Source organism: Hemiscyllium ocellatum, chromosome 22 (genome assembly GCF_020745735.1).
Source record: "Hemiscyllium ocellatum isolate sHemOce1 chromosome 22, sHemOce1.pat.X.cur, whole genome shotgun sequence".
NCBI lineage: Eukaryota > Metazoa > Chordata > Chondrichthyes > Orectolobiformes > Hemiscylliidae > Hemiscyllium > Hemiscyllium ocellatum.
In genome coordinates this window covers 2,086,171-2,103,674 of record NC_083422.1, presented here as the reverse complement: position 1 = coordinate 2,103,674, position 17,504 = coordinate 2,086,171, and the positions used below count along the sequence as shown (strand labels likewise).

At 40.3% G+C, this 17,504-nt stretch overlaps 1 protein-coding gene and 1 long non-coding RNA gene across 2 annotated transcripts in view; one reads left to right on the top strand and one right to left on the bottom strand.

Moving 5' to 3' along the window:
* Window positions 1-8,920: 8,920 nt before the first annotated feature.
* Window positions 8,921-11,152, bottom strand: LOC132826182 (uncharacterized). The gene is made up of 3 exons (XR_009645860.1): window positions 11,135-11,152; window positions 9,739-9,864; window positions 8,921-9,027 (listed from the first exon to the last, which is right to left on the bottom strand). It is a non-coding gene; the product is annotated as an uncharacterized LOC132826182 (long non-coding RNA).
* Window positions 10,388-17,504, top strand: part of tacr2 (tachykinin receptor 2) — a 98,473-nt gene continuing 91,356 nt past the window's right edge. Inside the window, exon 1 of the mRNA XM_060841825.1 lies at window positions 10,388-11,406. Coding sequence (XP_060697808.1) covers window positions 11,021-11,406 — 386 coding nt within the window. The 5' untranslated portion in view covers window positions 10,388-11,020. The remainder of the gene's footprint in view (window positions 11,407-17,504) is intronic.

Sequence of the window (17,504 nt, the reverse complement as noted above, 5' to 3'; positions counted from 1 at the left end):
CCCTGACCTCCTTGCAAATATGGTGCACCAGGAGAAAAAACAAATTATTCCATAAACATATGGCAGCCCTTCTTGAATTACACAAATACAGATATCTCGGTCATCCTGCAAGGGCCTTTATTTAATTGAGAGGGTGAACCTGGCTGGTCCGGGGCCCCCTGGGAGAGGAATCCCACATGAATACGGTTTTGTTGTGATCTGATGTTAACACATTCCAAGCATGTATATCACTGCTCAATTTATGTGTTCTCCATTGTTTTTTTCCTCTTGAATAATGTAAGAATTTTAACCATACACTCTGGTTAGTTGTAAGTTAGATGAGTAGTTAGTTGAGTTTTGTCTTTTTTTCTCTTGTTTGATAGATTTTGGTTATCATTTATTTGAGATTTAACTATATATCAATGTTTATACTTGGGTTTTTTTTAGTTTTCTTTTGTAAACTTGTAAAAATATGTTAAATTTTCAATTAAAATATCTATGAAAAAAAAGAGTGGTGCTAGAAAAGCACAGCAGGTCAGGTATCCGAAGAGCAGGAAAATCGGCGTTTCAGGCAAAAGCTCTTCAGAAATATCAGGTAAAATGTCTGTTTTATTTTTGTGTATTTTCATGAGGCTGAGGAGTTTCATGTGCTGCTCTCAACATCTTATGATGTCCAGGAGATACAACTATCTAAAGATCAAACATCCATTCCTCATCCACAGCTCAAAAAAGATGACTTTGCTCTCTCATTAGATCTCTGTGTTTAATATCAAAACACTCTGGAACTCCTTCAGCCTCAGTTTCAACTTGAACCACCTATATTAACTTAGTTAATTTTAGATCTATTTCTGACCATCCATGAGCAAAGACATGCTAAATACTGCTTTGAATTTTCCCCATCCAGAAAGAAAGTTGCAACTACCTTTCTGGTGTTACTTTGACATCAGTGATGGGCCATAACTCTAGTCATCACATTAGCAGAATGCCTGCAACTTTCCTGTAAATATACTGCCTCCTTAACCTCGTTCAGACTTTCCGTGATTGGGATGAAGCTATACTACAATTTTACCTCTAGATTTCTGGTTGTAGTTAAAACTACAATTTGATCAGTAGTATTTTCCTTTTGACTTTATTTTTCAAACTCATTCTTACCAAGTAAAATTAGTCACATGGGCTGCATATATATTTTGACATCAATTTTAGAGTTTGGACTTTTGAACTAGCAGCATGTGGGTTTGGTCTACTTATGTGAGGGAAGTAAGTAAATTTTTAGTATTCTTAAAGCTATGATTTTTTAAAACCAGCGTGAGAGAGGGAAAGTGAGTTCCTGGTGTTATGGATCAGACCAAACCTTTCAAAATGCATTAAGAAGATAGCTTGAATTAATCAAACCACCAATCTTGAAGCAAAAAAAAGCTTTATTCTTACACTATAGTTAAAATACAACAGCAAAAAAGAAAAACTATTGAAATAACAGCTCTACTGCAAATTTAACAGATTATTTAACTGCCATACAGTAACTGTTCCAATACAGTAACATCTCATAATCTTGACAAAGGCAAATTCAGTAAAATAGATTGTTTCACGGGGAATTCCCTAATCCAGGAGGAGAAACATCAAGACAAAACTCAGAGAGAGAGAGTGTGTATAGCAACTTCCAAACATAGCTTCAAGATTCCAAAAACTAAAACTAAAAATCCTCACTCTGAGGGAGCTCAAGCCCATCTATTTAGCCTGCTTTTATTGTTCAAACTTTAGGAAAAAAACCTAAGGCCTCACAAGCAGTTTGCTTTGTTGGATTCAAATAGACAGCTCCTTATCTCAGCCTTAAAACTTCTCTTCAGAAAATATCCAAGACAAAATACACTTTTTAAAGCCACAGTATCATCACAACTCCCTTTTTTTTAAAAAAAAAACCCTATCAATATATATGGATGGACTGTATTAGTGAATGTTTGGAGAATCTTTAAAAGCAAAGTTTAGGTGTGGCTAACAGTGGAGCAGTGGTAAACACAGATTTCAGACTGTTGAATACCTTCTGACATTCCTCTGTCCACTGAAAATTTCTTCAACAAATGGAGCAACCACACTGCTAAGATTTGGTACGAACCTCCAGTTAAACCACTCAGTCATACTTCCTTTGTTGATGGTACAAGAAACTCCCAAATAACCTATGTTTTCACATTCTATGGGGCCATTTGTCCATGTCCAATGACATGGCCCAGAAACATGACTTGCGCTTTTGCAAACTCACTCTTAGCCAGGTTATCACCAAGCCTGCCTCTTGAAGTCAATCAAATAATTCAGATAGATGTTCCAAATGTTCATTCCATGTGTGACTAAAAGTCACCAGATCATTGATATATACCATACAGTAGGGTAATCCTTAAATGACTTTATTGGTTAGTCTTTGAAATGTGGCTGGCATATTTTCCATGCCAAATGGCATGACTTTAAACTGGTACAGTCCATTTGGCATCACAAAAGTCAAAATTTCCTTCACTTTTTCAGAAAAAGTATCCTCTGAGTAAGTCATACTTAGAAATATAAGTTGTTTGTCCCATATTCTCAATGCAATCTTCTAAGCATGGGATAGGATATGAATCAGATTTTGTAACTGCTTTGACTTTGTGATAGTCCACACAATCATTAGATACTATCTGGTTTTGGCACCATTACTATGGGTGAGCTCCATTAGCTGCAACTCATTTCAATTATATTGTGTTTGAACATGCATTCAATCTCTTTTTGAACCTGTCCCAATTTTAGTGGGTTACATCTATAAGGATGTTGCTTATTTGGAACATAATTTCCTATAATCTGCATCACGTGTAATTGAGATTAATCCTTCTCAGCTTATTCCTATATCTCTTCATGTGATTGTAATAGTTCTTTCAGGTCATTTCAATTTTGCTATGGAAGCTAACCCAATCACTTATCCCAATTTTTGGGAACTTCCTCATTGTCCAGTTCAATTTGAGGAATGTCCAATTCACAATCATCTGAACTTGGTTCTTCACTCTGCATTGTAACTACTAACACATTCTCCTTTTGCTCTTCTTCTCTATCAAAATATGTGAGCGTATTCACATGAAACACTGGTGTGAGATGTCTTTCTATCTGGTGTTCTTATCAAATAGTTCAACTCACTCAATCTCCACTAGACCTTGCTTTTGATTTATTTTCACTGCCCTTAAACACCTATCAATATTACATTGTTTAATCCTTTCAAACGCAATGTACATTTGACCAGGTTCCTTCATTAGATTCCTGAAACATCTGCAGGGTTCTGGTACTAGCTCATATGCACTTAAGGTGGCATTTTTCACCTCAACATACTCCTCAGATACCTCTGATAGTGATGCAAATACCTCACTAGCTCTACCTACCAACTTTGTTTGGATCAACAATATTCACATGGCTACTGGCCATTTCAGTTATTTAGCCACTTTCTCAAATAGAATGAAAAAGGCTTCTATGTCCCTTTCATCAAACGTAGGCAACACTTTGGACATATTTAAACAGATCACTACCAGGCCTTTGGGCTCTGATGGATTTGCTGTCCATTACTGTCCTCATCACTGCTTTTGCTTTTCACCTCTACATCCACCATTTTAAGTCAACTTTGAGCTTCAGTTCTAACCTCTGAAGTCTAAAAATTCTCTTGCTCCCTTTCTTCTGATTTTAGTCGTAATTCAAACTGTTCCATTTCTTTTTCCTGTTCAAGCTGCTTCATTTGCAATTGAAGTTTAGCTATTTCCAAAGATTCTGATGGCATTCCTGGCAATTGTAAACATTATGTGATTGCCACAATTCACAAACACAGGCAACCCCAACTTCAGCTTGTGTGCTAATTCCAAAAGCTTTGGCTTGTTGACTTTGTCCACTCCTGGAAAACTCTTAGTCACTGAAAGAGCCATGATTACACAAGATGATAGTCTAAAATTAAAGATTTTGATCCCAACCGAGTCCCCAATTTGTGATAGACCAGACCAAACCCCTCAAAGTATACTAAGAAGATAGCTTAGACCCTATGTTTTTCTTATTTTAAAAGTAAGTGCCAGGTATTGTATTCCAGATGTAATTTGATTGGTCAGACCATCAGTCTTGAAGCAACAGATACTTTATTAATATACGACAGTTAAAATACAACAAAATAAAAAAAATTTGATTGACAGCTTTATTGGAAAACTTAACAGGATAATAGATTGTTTAACTATTAAAAAGTAACGGTTCCAATATAGAAACATCCCATAACCATATCTTGGCAAAGACAAATTCTATAAAATAGATTGTCTCACAGTCCAGGAAGAAAAACATCAAGAGAAAACTCAGAGAGAAGCAGGGAGAGATATATTACAGCTTTCAACCCAGCTTCAAGACCCCAGCAACTGCTACTGAAAAAGTAAAACTAAAAATCCTGGTTCTGTGGGAGACACCACCCATTCAGGCTGCTTCTATTGTGCCAACTTTTAAAAACAAAACCCAAGATGTTTCAAAGAAACAACAAAAAAAAGGATGACAGGGTGGCTTACTGGTTAGCACTGCTGCCTCATAGCATCAGGAACTCTGGTTCAATTCCACCCTCTGCAGACCATCTGTGTGAAGTTTGCACTTTCTCCCTGTTTCTGCATGTGTTTCCTCCAGGTTCTCTGGTTTTCTCCCACAGTCTAAAGATGCGCAGGTTAGGTGGATTGGCCATGCTAAGTTATCCCAAAAGTGTAGACAAGGCGTATGGGATAGAGTAATAGGGTGGGTTTTGGATGGGACACTCTTTGGATGGTCAGTGTGGACTTGACGGCTTGCTTCCACAATGTAGGGATTCTATTATTCAAGGTTTGAGTCTGAACTCTAGACAGGCTAGGGCTGTATCTTCTGGAATTTAGAAGAGTCAGACGTGACTGAATTAAAACATATAAGATCCTGAGGGGGCTTGACTAGGTGGGTGTAGAAAGGAGTTTCCCTTGTTGGAGAAGCTAGAACTAGAGGTAATCATTTCATAAGTAAGGCATCCTTCATTTAAGACAAAGATGACCAACATGTTTTTTTTTCTCTCTTAGAGGGTTGTGAGTCTTTGGAATCCCCTTCCTCAAAAGGCAGTGGATGCAAAATCTTTAAACTTTTAATATGGAGGTAGATAGATCCATGATTACCAAGGTGCTGAAAGATTATCAGGGGTTTACCAGGATGTAGAATTGAGATCTTAATCTTAAATTAAGATCCCATAACTGGAATTGGATGTAGGGGTTCAGTTGTTAATTTTAAATCTGTGATAGATCAACTTTTATGAAAGTTCTTAAGGGATATGGGCCAAAGGCAAGTATATGGATTTAGGTCACCGATCAGCCCTTGTCTCATTGAATAGTGGAATAGATCTGAGGGACTGAATGGTCTGTTCCTCTGTTCCTAGCCCTAACTTAATTGAATGGTGGCCTATTGTTATTGTCGATTAATTATATTCATACAAACAATGTATATACATATCATTCCAATTATTTCAATCTAATTTCTTTACCATCAATGTCAGGTTTTAGTAATATGTTTATTAACTTTTGCTGATGAACACAATCAAATGTTCTTCTATTGTTAAAAGCAAATGTTTTTGTTTACTTTCAGATATTTCTCGAAGATTGTTCTATATTCCCTCTCTTGCTTTAACTCTAGGTCAAAGCAAATATCACCAATCCCTGCTTCAACATGTTCGAGTCATACCTTGCACATAGGAAGTTAGAATAGACTCCCTACAATGTGGAAACAGGTCATTTGGCCCAACAAGTCCACACCAACCTTCCAAAGAGTAACTCACCCAGACCTATTCCTCTACCCTAATACTTTACATTTACCCCTGGCTAATGCATCTAATCTACACATCCCTAAACACTACTGGAAATTTATCACGGCCAATTCACCTAAACTGCACATCTTTAGATTGTGGGAGGAAACCCACGCAGACAAGGGGAGAACATGCAAACTCCACACAGTCCCTGATGCTGTGAGGCAGCAGTTCTAACCACTGGTTAGTTGTTGGAAGTCAGTCATCTCAGCTCCAGGATATCTCTGCAGGAAATCCTCAGGATAATATTTCTTCAGCTGCTTCATCAACAACATTCTTTCCATCATAAGGTGGAATGTTCACCCATGACTACACAGCGTTCAGTGCTATTCATGACTCCTCCGACATTGACTGCTTCAATGTTCAAAAACAACATGATTTGGTCAACGTCCAGGCTGGGCTGACAAATGGAAAGTAACATTTGCTCCACATGAATACTAGGCAATGACCGTCTCCAATAAGCTGTGAAGCTTGCCGCCATCTTCTCAAGAGCAACTAGGAATGGGCAATAATTGTTGGCCCAGCCAGTGATGCCCATGTCTCATGAGTACATAAAAAGAAAGTTATTATTTGTTCCTATTACTATATGCAGGATCATTTTAATGAAATGACTTGTTAAGCTTGTCATTCTAAAATGATTGTTCTTTATCGCCTTAGGGTTTTTTTTTTAGGTAATAATGAACAATGGATGTCTCAGTCCACTTGAAATGTATCCTTCTGACATATATTGATCACAATTTTTTGATATTGTTATGATCCTAGCTGATGGTGCTATTGGATAAATCATATAGCAGAATTAAGTCTAGCCCGATTAGTCATTTTTAAAAATTTGTTTAACACTGCAGTCAGTTACTGAAACACAGTCACGTGATGTCACAGTTTCTTTTGAAACTGAGCACTAGTTTCTTACACAACACAAACAAAAAAAGGCATGCCATTTAAATATACAGCATAGTTTGAAAAACCTTAAAAGCAATAGTCAAAGTCTCATCCCATTTCTTGACACTATCTGTTAGAGACTCAAATCCAGAAAAATTACCCCTCTATATCAAATCTTTAAGTTCACAATGGCTGATTCTTTAAAATCCTTTCATGTGAACAGTGAAGTCTTCTTAGATGAAAACTCACCAAACTGACAGCTTAGACTTGCACTGCCAATTTGAATAATCTGTACATTTCTGACCAAACACTCCTTGCTTGTAATTTTCACAAGCTAAACTTTTCTACTGAGTAAACTGTTTTTTTCTGTTTGAACTAATCTACACTCCTTTCAAGGAGACAAACTATCTTTGCTTCTCTAAACCATGTGAAACGCTTTCAATTTCTGGGTTTTCTAAGCTAAAATCAATTTTTGATTATCCTGAACTAAAACAAGGCTTCAATGTTTACTCCAGCTCTTGTAAACCATTAGAATAAAACCAATCTTACATTAATACTGCAGGCACTCCCTCCTCTTTGACAAGTACTGGATTAGGTCACTGTTCTGGAAGGATAGTTTCATGTAAGAAAGTTTCCTCACGCAGTATTTAGAGGATCCTACTCAGGAAGAGGCAAAACTCAACCTACTCTTGGGAAAAAGGACACTACAGGTGACTGAGATGACAGTGAAGGAGATTAGAGTCAAGATTAGAGTGGTGTTGGAGAAACTTTTGAGACCCTTGAACAGGCCCTTTGGCCCTCCAAGCCTGAGCCAATCTAAATGTACTGTCTAAACCTGTCGGTCAATTCTTAAGTGACTGTATCCCTCTAATCACCACTTATTCATGCATGTATCCAGGCGCATCTTAAATGAATCTACCGTGCCTGCCTCTACCACCACTGCTGGCAACATGTTCCAAATGCCCACCACCCTCTGTGTGAAGTATCTTGCACTTTGATTGGATTAGATTACTTACAGTGTGGAAACAGGCCCTTCGGCCCAGCAAGTCCACACTGACCCTCTGAAGAGCAACCCGCCCAGACTCATTCCCCTACATATACCCCTTCACCTAACACTATGGACAATTTAGCATAGCAAATTCACCTAACCTGTACATTTTTGGACTATGGAAGGAAACCCACACAGACACAGGGAGAATGTGCAAACTCCACACAGATAGTAGCCGGAGGCAAGAATTGAACCTGGGTCCTTGGTGCTGTGAGACAGCAGTGCTGACTGCTGTGCCACCGTGCTGCCCCAAAAAGAAAAAAAAAACGATGTTGTTGAAGTCGCATTTGGAGTATGTTGTTCAGTTTTGGTTACCTTGCTGTAGCAAGGATGTTATTAAAATGGAAAAAGAGTAGAAGAAATGTACAAGCATGTTGCCAGGACTAACGGTCTGAGTTATAGGGAGAGGTGGACAAGCTAAGGGTCTTTAGGAGACTGAGGGGGGAATCTTATTATAAGATCACGAGAGGCATGGATAGGGTGATTGCACTCAGTCTTTTTCCCAGGGTTATGTAAACACAGACTAGAGGGCTTGAGTTTAATGTTAGAGTGGAAAGAATAAAAGGGAATCTGAGAGCAACTTCTTTACACGGAGGGTGGAAGGAGGTGTCAGAGGAAATTGTTGAGGTGGGTACATTAACAACATTTAAAAGTCAATTGGACAGATACATGGATAGGAAAGGTTTAGAAGGATGTAAGCCAAGTGCTGGGAAATGGGGTTAGTGTAAGTTGACATTTAGTCGGCATGGTTCAGTTTATTCAAAGGGTCTATTTCCGTGCTGTTGGACTCTTTGATTCTATGACTAGTTTTTGTTTTATACGTTTCAGAAAAGTGACCAATCCCATATGCCATTATTTTAAAATTCATAAGAAATGAGCTGCTGGCAGAAGTTGGTGATGCTCCTAAATAACGTGAATATTCATAAAAATCAGACATTTCCCATCATTTATCCCTACAAATTATTTTTCTCCATGTGTTTCTAGATGTTCTGTTTTTACTTCATTAATGCCCAACGCTTTTTCTGTACTCAACAATTTCAAAGCATTCAAACCCTGATATTTCATCCAACGTTTGCCTCAATGTATTGAAAGGTCTCGACTTTAATAATTGCGTAATTTATTTAAATATGGGTGAACACTAAAACATTGTGGTTAAACACATTAAGTAACAGATGTGATCAAGACAAAAATTAAATATTTCACAGCAGTCCACCTAGCTATTAGTGAGGGCGTAGTCACCAAAATGTTTCCAGAAATTGCTGGAAAAACTCAGCACCTCTGGCAGCATCTGTGGAGAGAAATCAGAGTTAATGTTTCAGGTCGAGTGATAGCAACAAAAACACATAAACTGACATTCCCACCCCAACAGAGAGTCCACCAACCCGACGCATAATAACCCCTTCACAGTGTTCAGTCCACAGTTTCCTAAACCATGTCTTATCATGTAATCTCAGCAAACTAATGATGCACCAAACGCGCGCACACGGCGTACACAGGAACTGACTCTTGTACATCATTTATTCCAATGCCAGAATGTTGCAGAAATACAGTCAGGACTCATCAGAACCAAGATTCCAAGGATTTTGAGCAGGCAGATCAGAAAAAGAGGGACATCGTGTAACAGGAGAGCTACAAACTGCTCTGACCCTCACAAAGACAGCAAGCCACAGTATTTGTTTAATGTCTCTTTACTACCCGTATCCCACATGATAATTTCGCGTTTCTGCCTCGAGGAGACCCAGGCTTCTCTTTTCTCTCTAGCAGCTGGTTGACTGAGAGTCTGCTTTTCGCTAATTTTCCAACTTAATGCCATATATTATTTTTAAAAATGATTATTTTTTGGCCAGCCTTTATTGCATTATAAAAATTTCCCAGTCATCAGCCAACGTTATAAATATCTTCTTTAAATTTCTGTTGTTAGTTATGTTCAAAAAACGATAGAGGTTTATTTCTCAAGGGAATGCATATTTGTTGCAAGTTATGATTTTTAAAAAGTTACCTTAAGGTCCTTAGAGCCGGCCAGGTTAAATCTGAGCATGCTCCCTTTGTACCCTCTGGTCAAACACTCCCAGACAAGCAAATTGAAATGCTTTATTGAGCCGTTTCTCATAAAGTCATATACAATCTGGAATTTTCAAGCTGAAACGTTATTTGTGTTATTCCTCGACGCTGATTAGTTCATTTCAAACAATGCCAGGCGCTATTACAGAGCAAGAATAGTTCGGGGCGTAGTCTAAGTATCTCCAATAACTTTCCCACAATAGTGAGGGACTGGCCAACCTACTGTACAAAGGACGCCGCCGCAATTCAGGGACAGTAATCTCACAAATTAGAACTGTTACCAATGAAACAACATTGGTCTAGTTGTGGAACTGTCGCTAATTGCCATACGTGAGTTCTACCAATATTGTATTTCAAATGGGGAAAATCTGTCCAAGGTCATTGTAACGTGGGCACATACAGAATAAAAGTTGATAATGTCCAGACTGATTGAAGAAAGGGATAGCTCATGTCAGTGTCTGTGGGTTTGGTCAAGCTGCACTTGGGGAAGACTGTGTGAGATCTGTCTGGAGTGAATGTCACCAAGCCCATTGCTCCGCCCCTCGAATATACACACATTGCAACTCCTGGCAGCTGGACCAGGAAACCGTTCCTTCAAACACTGCCCTCATCAACGCTCGTCGCTGGTTAGACATTTGGGAGAGTAATCGCCACGCCTCGGTATTTGCAGATCTTGGGATTGTGAGAAAGGACGCTGGAAATCTCTAATCAGGTCATCTTGATAGTGAGCTGGGTCTCTGAGTGATTAGTGAGCTGGGTGTGAGTGTTAGCTGGCTCTCTTAGTGAGCTGGGTCCTGTGATAGTGAGCTGGGTCTCTAATAATGAGCTGGGTCTCTGAAATAGTGAGCTGTGTCTTTGCGGGATAGGGGGCTGGAGCTGGGCCTCGCTAGTTTGTATTTATACAGGGAAGTTTGGCCCCAAATAGGGACAGAGAGTTTGGGTGTGTGTAGGGATGGGGGAATTACGTCTGTATAGGACGGGGTGTTTGGGTCTGTATTAGGGACGAGGGGATTTGGGTCTGCATAGAGACGCGGGACTTGGGTCTGCACAGGGACGGGACAAGAGATTTGGGTCTATATTGGGACGAGGGTTGGGAGGAGGGGTCTGGATCCGGCCTGGGACAGGGGGTTTGCGTCTGTCTAGGGACGCAGTTGGTCTATAGGTAGAGTTGTCAGTGAAGTGTGAGGGCGGTGAGAGCTCAGGCTGGGAGTGACATTGGGATGAACGGCGAGACAGAAACAGATCTGAATGAGTCTGAGGTCAGTGCCAACGGCACCTTGGCCAATGCATTTGCCCAGCCAGCCTGGCAGGTGGGTCTCTGGGCAATCGCTTACTCAGTGATCATCTTGACCGCTGTCTCTGGCAATGTGATCGTGGTTTGGATTATCCTTGCTCATCAGAGGATGCGGACTGTCACCAATTACTTTCTGCTGAGCCTTGCGGTGGGGGACGCCTCCATGGCTGCGTTCAACACCGCCTTCAATTTCATCTACGCCGTGCACAATGATTGGTACTTCGGCCCGCACTATTGCCGCTTCCAAAACCTGCTGCCCATCACTGCCGTGTTCGCCAGCATATACTCAATGACGGCCATTGCCCTGGACAGGTAAACAACTCTTTACCCGGGACTGACACCCTGGGACAGCTCTCCACCCGCAACAGTCAGAGGGTTATAGAGTCACAGAAAACGGAAACAGAATTTTAGGTCCAACTTCTCCAAGCCCACCAGATATTCTAAATTAATCTAGTCCCATTTCCAGGCGTTTGGCCATATCCCTCTAAATCCTTCCTATTCATATACCCATCTAGATGCCTTTTAAAAGTTGTAATTGTACCAGCCTCTACCACTTCCTCCGGCAGCTGGTTCCATACACTATTCTGCCTGAAAAGTTGTTATGGAGATAGTGTGAATAAAAAGGCATTAAGATTGATCAGCTTGGATTGTATGAAATAGTTGTACAGGTTTGGTGAGCTGAATTGCAGATTCCTATTCCTATGTTTCTGTGAAAGGTAGCTTCTCAGGAACTACCTAATGCAATAGCGATATATCTCTGTGCTTTCTCCTTATGGCAACATTTAACATTACAAGGCATTTCCAAAGTAACTGTTCGGTCTCCTGCGGGCTCATTTCTCCCTGGCTCTCGGGGAAAAAAGCATCTAATGTCTTTCAACATTTGTTCCATTCAGCCCACATCCTTTGTCTTAGGGAAAATGTTAGAAGCTGTTACTAAATAATTTGCAACTGGACATTTGGACAAATTCAATGTAATCAGGCTGAGTTCACATCGTTTTGTCATCATGTTGCACATTCCCACCGTGTCTGCGTGGGTTTCTTTCAGGTACTCCAGTCTCTTCCCACAATCCAAAGAAATGCAGGCCAGGAGAATTGGCCATGCTAAATTGCCCATAGTGTTCAGGGATATGTAGGTTCGGTGCATTTTTTGGGTTAAATGAAGGTACTAGGGGAGGAGAATGGGTCTGGGTGGGTTATTCTTCGGAGGATTTGTATGGGCCAAATGGCTGTTTCCTTACTGTCGAGATTCTATGATTTTGTGATGTTTGACCAATATATTAGTCTTTCGAGGAAGTAACATATGCTGTGAATAAAGAGGAACCAATGAATGTATTGTACATAGATTTCCAGAAGACTTTTGATAAAGGTGCCACATTATTGGTTATTGTGGAAAATAAAAGCTCATAGTGTAGGGAGTAGTATATTGGCATGAATAGAAAAGTGGCTAACAGGAATCAATAGGCATACTTCAGGTTGACAAGAGGGGTACCACAGGGATTGGCGCTGTGGCCTCAACTATTTGCAATTTATATCAGTGATTTAAATGAAAGGACTAAATATACGGTCACTAAATTTGCTGATGAGGTGAACTATAGCAGATAAGAGCAAGAGTAGGTCATTCCACACCTCGAGTCTGCTCCCTCATTCATTACGATCATGGCGTATAATTAAAATTCAATTACCTACTTTTTTCTAAGTTACTGTGGCAATTATTACTTCTTTACTTATGTTGTCTTCACAACTTACTTTCCTCCTGGAAAGTAAGGAAAAACAAAAGACCTGAGGATTGGGAAAAGTTTAAAAATCAGCAAAGGGATTGATTAAGAAAGGGAAAATGAGAGTAAGCTTACAGTGATCATTAGAATTCACTGTAAACGTTTCTATAGGTATATAAAGAGAAAAAGACTGATGGAAACTAATATTGGTCTCTTACTGTCAGAAATGAGTGACTTTACAATAGAGAACAAAGACATTTCTGACAAACTAATTTTTATACTTTACTTCTGTCTTCATAAAGGAGGACATGAATAACATACCAGAAACAATGGGGAACACTGGGTTTATTGAGAGGGAGGAGCTGGAACAAATCTGTATTAGTTGAGAATTGATGTTGGGGAAATTGACGGATTGAAGGCTGATAACTTACTGAATTTATCCCCAGATAAACTACATCCCATAGTTCCAAAAACCTTACATAGGTTTACACAGATGATTTAGAGTTTGGGACCAAATATAGTGTGTCAAGTTCACAGATGATACTAAGATGAGTAATAGAGCAAATGATGCAGAAAACACTGAAAGTCTTGTTATGGAGAAAATACAGAGAATCACCAGGAGACGCAGAGAGTTCTTCAAGAAGTAGGTCTTTTATTTGCAAACAAAAAACCATGACACTGAGAAAGCAGATTCTCGAATGCCCATGAACCTCAGAGTCTGTGGATTTTTATATTTTTTTTAATCATGTTTCTGTTAGCTTATCAGCATGTCCAACTATATTAATCAAGGTACCTCACTGTAGCTACACAATAAACCAGTAATGGTAGTTCCCATTACCTCTTTAGTTGTACATTCTACTTAATGTTATTCTAATGTCAGGGTTAGATATTTATTGCTAACTCTGCAACAGTGATCTTCCATCCCAGACTAACCTGTCATGATAGATATTTAGCTATTCCATCTATTACAACAGTCTCCTGTCTCAAGCCGACTCTGCTAGCTATTAATTAGATATTTTTTGTCATGTCCCAAATATTTATGGTCCCAATCCTGTCATAATAATACTTAACAGAGAAACTTGCTTGATTACTTGTATTATGTCATCTCGCCGTAGTGATCTTTCAGCCTTAACCTTACCCTGCTAATTAGTGTAAAAATGTTCCACCACTCTTATTCCATCCTGTCTTCCACAGACCACAGATTGCCAGTGGTCTTCATGCTTTAACCCTTCCCATGCTTTCATGTCCTTTATTTTCCAAATTTCCCCCCTTTGAGACCTACTGGTCTCACCTAGAGAAAGAAGATAATAAGCTCAGCCCCTCTCGTGCCCAATACAAACAATGTAGGTCCCAACACGGACTAAATAATTTTCAGAGTCTGAGACTTAAAGGGTTATTCCTCCATTCCTGGGGTCCCTTGGGCCAAAACCCTGTCCTCCAATAACCAGAACAGGAAAAAAATCTAAGATTCCTCACAATCTATGACCTCTGCATTCTTCAGAAGTATCATTGATGTCCCCACATGGACATATTCCTTGCACTATGGCAGTTATCAGATCATAATAGTAGAACTGTGGGGTTCCGTCAGAGGTGCAAGCACTTCCTGGGGTAGCTGAAATGACCACAAGTTGTTGTATAGTGACATGAACTAAAAAGGACTTAATAAAAAGTAAAGCACAACAAAAGACAAATGCAAAAGCAAGCAAAACCATACCTACAATAAGACCAATCTTGACAAACCATGCTGCCCAAGACCGTAATATATTATTCAGCCAATCAAAAGCCTGATGATCAAACCCCACATTGTCTTTTAGCTCCAGTCTTAGAGTCTTTAGCTTTTTTTTTGCTTTAGTAAAAGATCCCCCAGGGCTAGTGTTGTTAGGTATAAAGGTACAGCAATGTTCCCCAAACATCACACATTGTCAGATGAGGGACATACCACTGCTTAGTTCGGCGCAAAGCTGACTGTGATGTAGCATCAAGCTGCGTGTGTGGCAATATAACGACCTCATGTAGGTGCATTACACCGGCACAGTTGCCACTCCAGTCAGCGGTAGCGTTGGATGCAGCCCTCCTTCCTTACCACATATCTGCCAGTGGGACACGTTGAGAATTTAAAACAGCCCCAAATGTGGTGTCCACCTCTAATTCAATTGTATTCCCGCAAAGACCCTTAAAATAGCCTACTGGTGTGGAGCCATTTCGCTTAAAGCATTCAAAACTCAACCCTTCCCGTATCCTGAAAGCAGCCACAGGGAATGTGTAACTAGTCTTATTGGTGGACCACTGGGTACTATAGCCACACCACCGTTGGAGTTACTGCCTGCCCACGTCATCCTGCTGATAGAATGTAGAGGTCTGAAGTAGAAGGCGCTAAAACGGGCAATGCAATTGACTGTAAATTGATAAATCATCCGGATTAAGAGGTCGGCTAGTGTGCTGCAAAGGCCATTGAGTATAGGTGGTCGAGTTATACGACATGGGGACAACCTAGTATGAGGGGGTTGCGTTAGTACACAAGAAGCAGTACTGTCTAGCCATCATTACAGCCGTATAGTTTGCCCATTGATACCAGTGATTGTCATGGGTATGTACCCATGTTAGGGCAGCAAGGTCTGCACTTCTAATATGTCTTTGCCTCCCAGCCTGAATGACCCTGGTATTATCAGTCCAGGTTTGCCAAGTTACTGGTCTCCAAGTTTGAATATGCAGGTCGGGCATCAGAGAGGGGGGTATCAGGGCATCCCCCATGTCTTCCCCATCCCTGCTGCCAGGAGAACTATGCTCCACATCTCCATCACAATCATTTTTGGAATGATCAGAATCCCCAAGAACTTCACCTGTACCTTGTTCGGAACCCTGTTGAGGGGTACTAGCCTCCTGTGTAGCCTGCCCGTGTCCAAGCTCCTCGGCCTCAGCTCCATTTACCCAAGTTAGTTGTGCCTGGTGGCCTACTCCTGCACCTATTGTCTATTGTCTTTGATGCTGCCTGACCTGCTGCGCTTTTCCAGCAACACATTTTTAGGCTCATTTATGATGTCAGACCCACCACCTCCTCCAGTCTTGACCTGACTTGGGAAGGCAATGCCTCAAATGGTGGAATTTTGGAACATTGTAGTCAACAACTGATTAGTCTCTATGTCTTGCTCTGTTTCCAGTCTCCACTTCTTTAACTGTTTCTCCAAGTATGCAGCCAGGTTTTCACTTTCTCCCAATGGATCTCCCCTCAGAGCCTGGGGGTCCATTTTGGGTGGATAACAGTCTCTTAAGGTCTGCCATACATTGTCTCTCACTCGATCAAACCCAACTCCATCAATCATTGGATTGTCTGCCGCATTTTTCAAACGGACTCAGATCATTATTTCCTTTAACTTCGAGAGCCCTACCAACCTCACCAGCAGTGCCTTCAAGTCTCCTATAGCCAGCAATCACCCTGTGGTTTCATCTTCAAAAGCCCTGATCCACTTTCCTGCTCCTTCATGTGAACAGGGCAGTGCATTCTTCAGCCCTTCCAGAACCTGAGTTCCCCAAGGAATGCATTGTGGGCTTCTCCCTTCTTTTATAAGGAGCGGTAGCATCCTTTCCTGTTGGCCCTTTTTTCCATTGACTGACACTACTTCTCAATAAACCCTCCTCAGGCTCTGAGTCCGATGCTATTTCTAATTCCTCCCATTCTTTAGGTACTGGGGCCTTTATCTTTCCCTGCCTCTCATCATCCCTTTCTGCTTGCTCTGCATCACTTTCACTGCTTTTCTCTTCAGCCCTTCTTTTGTATCGCAATGAGTATTCCTCAATTTCTTTTTGATTCCTTAGCCCTTGCTGCACACTAATCTCATATTTCAGTTTTTCCTGCACTCATTGTATGGCTTCTATTTGCTCCTGCCTGTCCCTTTTCTTTCTTTCTCTTCTTTCCCTCAGTTCATTTTTGTCTTCCACACTTCCATCCTATTCTAACTGTTCTTCTATTTCTACTGTTCTCTTTATTACCGGACACTGCTTCACTGCCTCTTCATTTGAGTAGGGAGGAGGTCTATTCAAGTCCTCCACATCTGAGTGAGGCGGGGAGTTGATTCCTGCTTTTCTGTTTCCTGAAACTGCTCAGCTTGTTCTTTTGCAGCTTTCCTAGTCACCACAGGTGCCTGACAAGCTACCTTCAGTTCCTCACCCTCTTTTCTGAAAAGTTTCAGTATTTCCATCTCCAGATCCTTTTTTTGGTTTCTATTTTTAGATTTATCTTTCGGCTTAGAGTTCTTAATTAGTCCTTCCATCTCATTGCACATATATATATCAAAGGTACTTTCTTTTGGCCTTTTAGTCAATAAATCCTTAGTTCTTTTTTCCCATTTCTCAGAAATTTTTACAATATCATTTCTTGCCACTGGAAATTTCTTACTCAGTTTCTCAGCTGCAGTCCCTTTATCCATTCTAACATACATTTCAGTCCAGCTAATGTATTATCTTTGCTGTCATAAATCACTTCCTCATGCCATTCAAGTCTGGTAGGACTTTGTCAGTAGTTTAAGCAATCCCTAACTTTATAACTTGCAATTGTCCCTTACCAATCTATCAATTCCTAAACGTCCTCAATTGCAGTTAGTTAATACAAACCACCTATTCTCATTCATTCAGCCTAAACCAATCTAACACTTCACCTTCAAAATGCACCAATCACTAATGGTTTCTTAAGAAATTTCT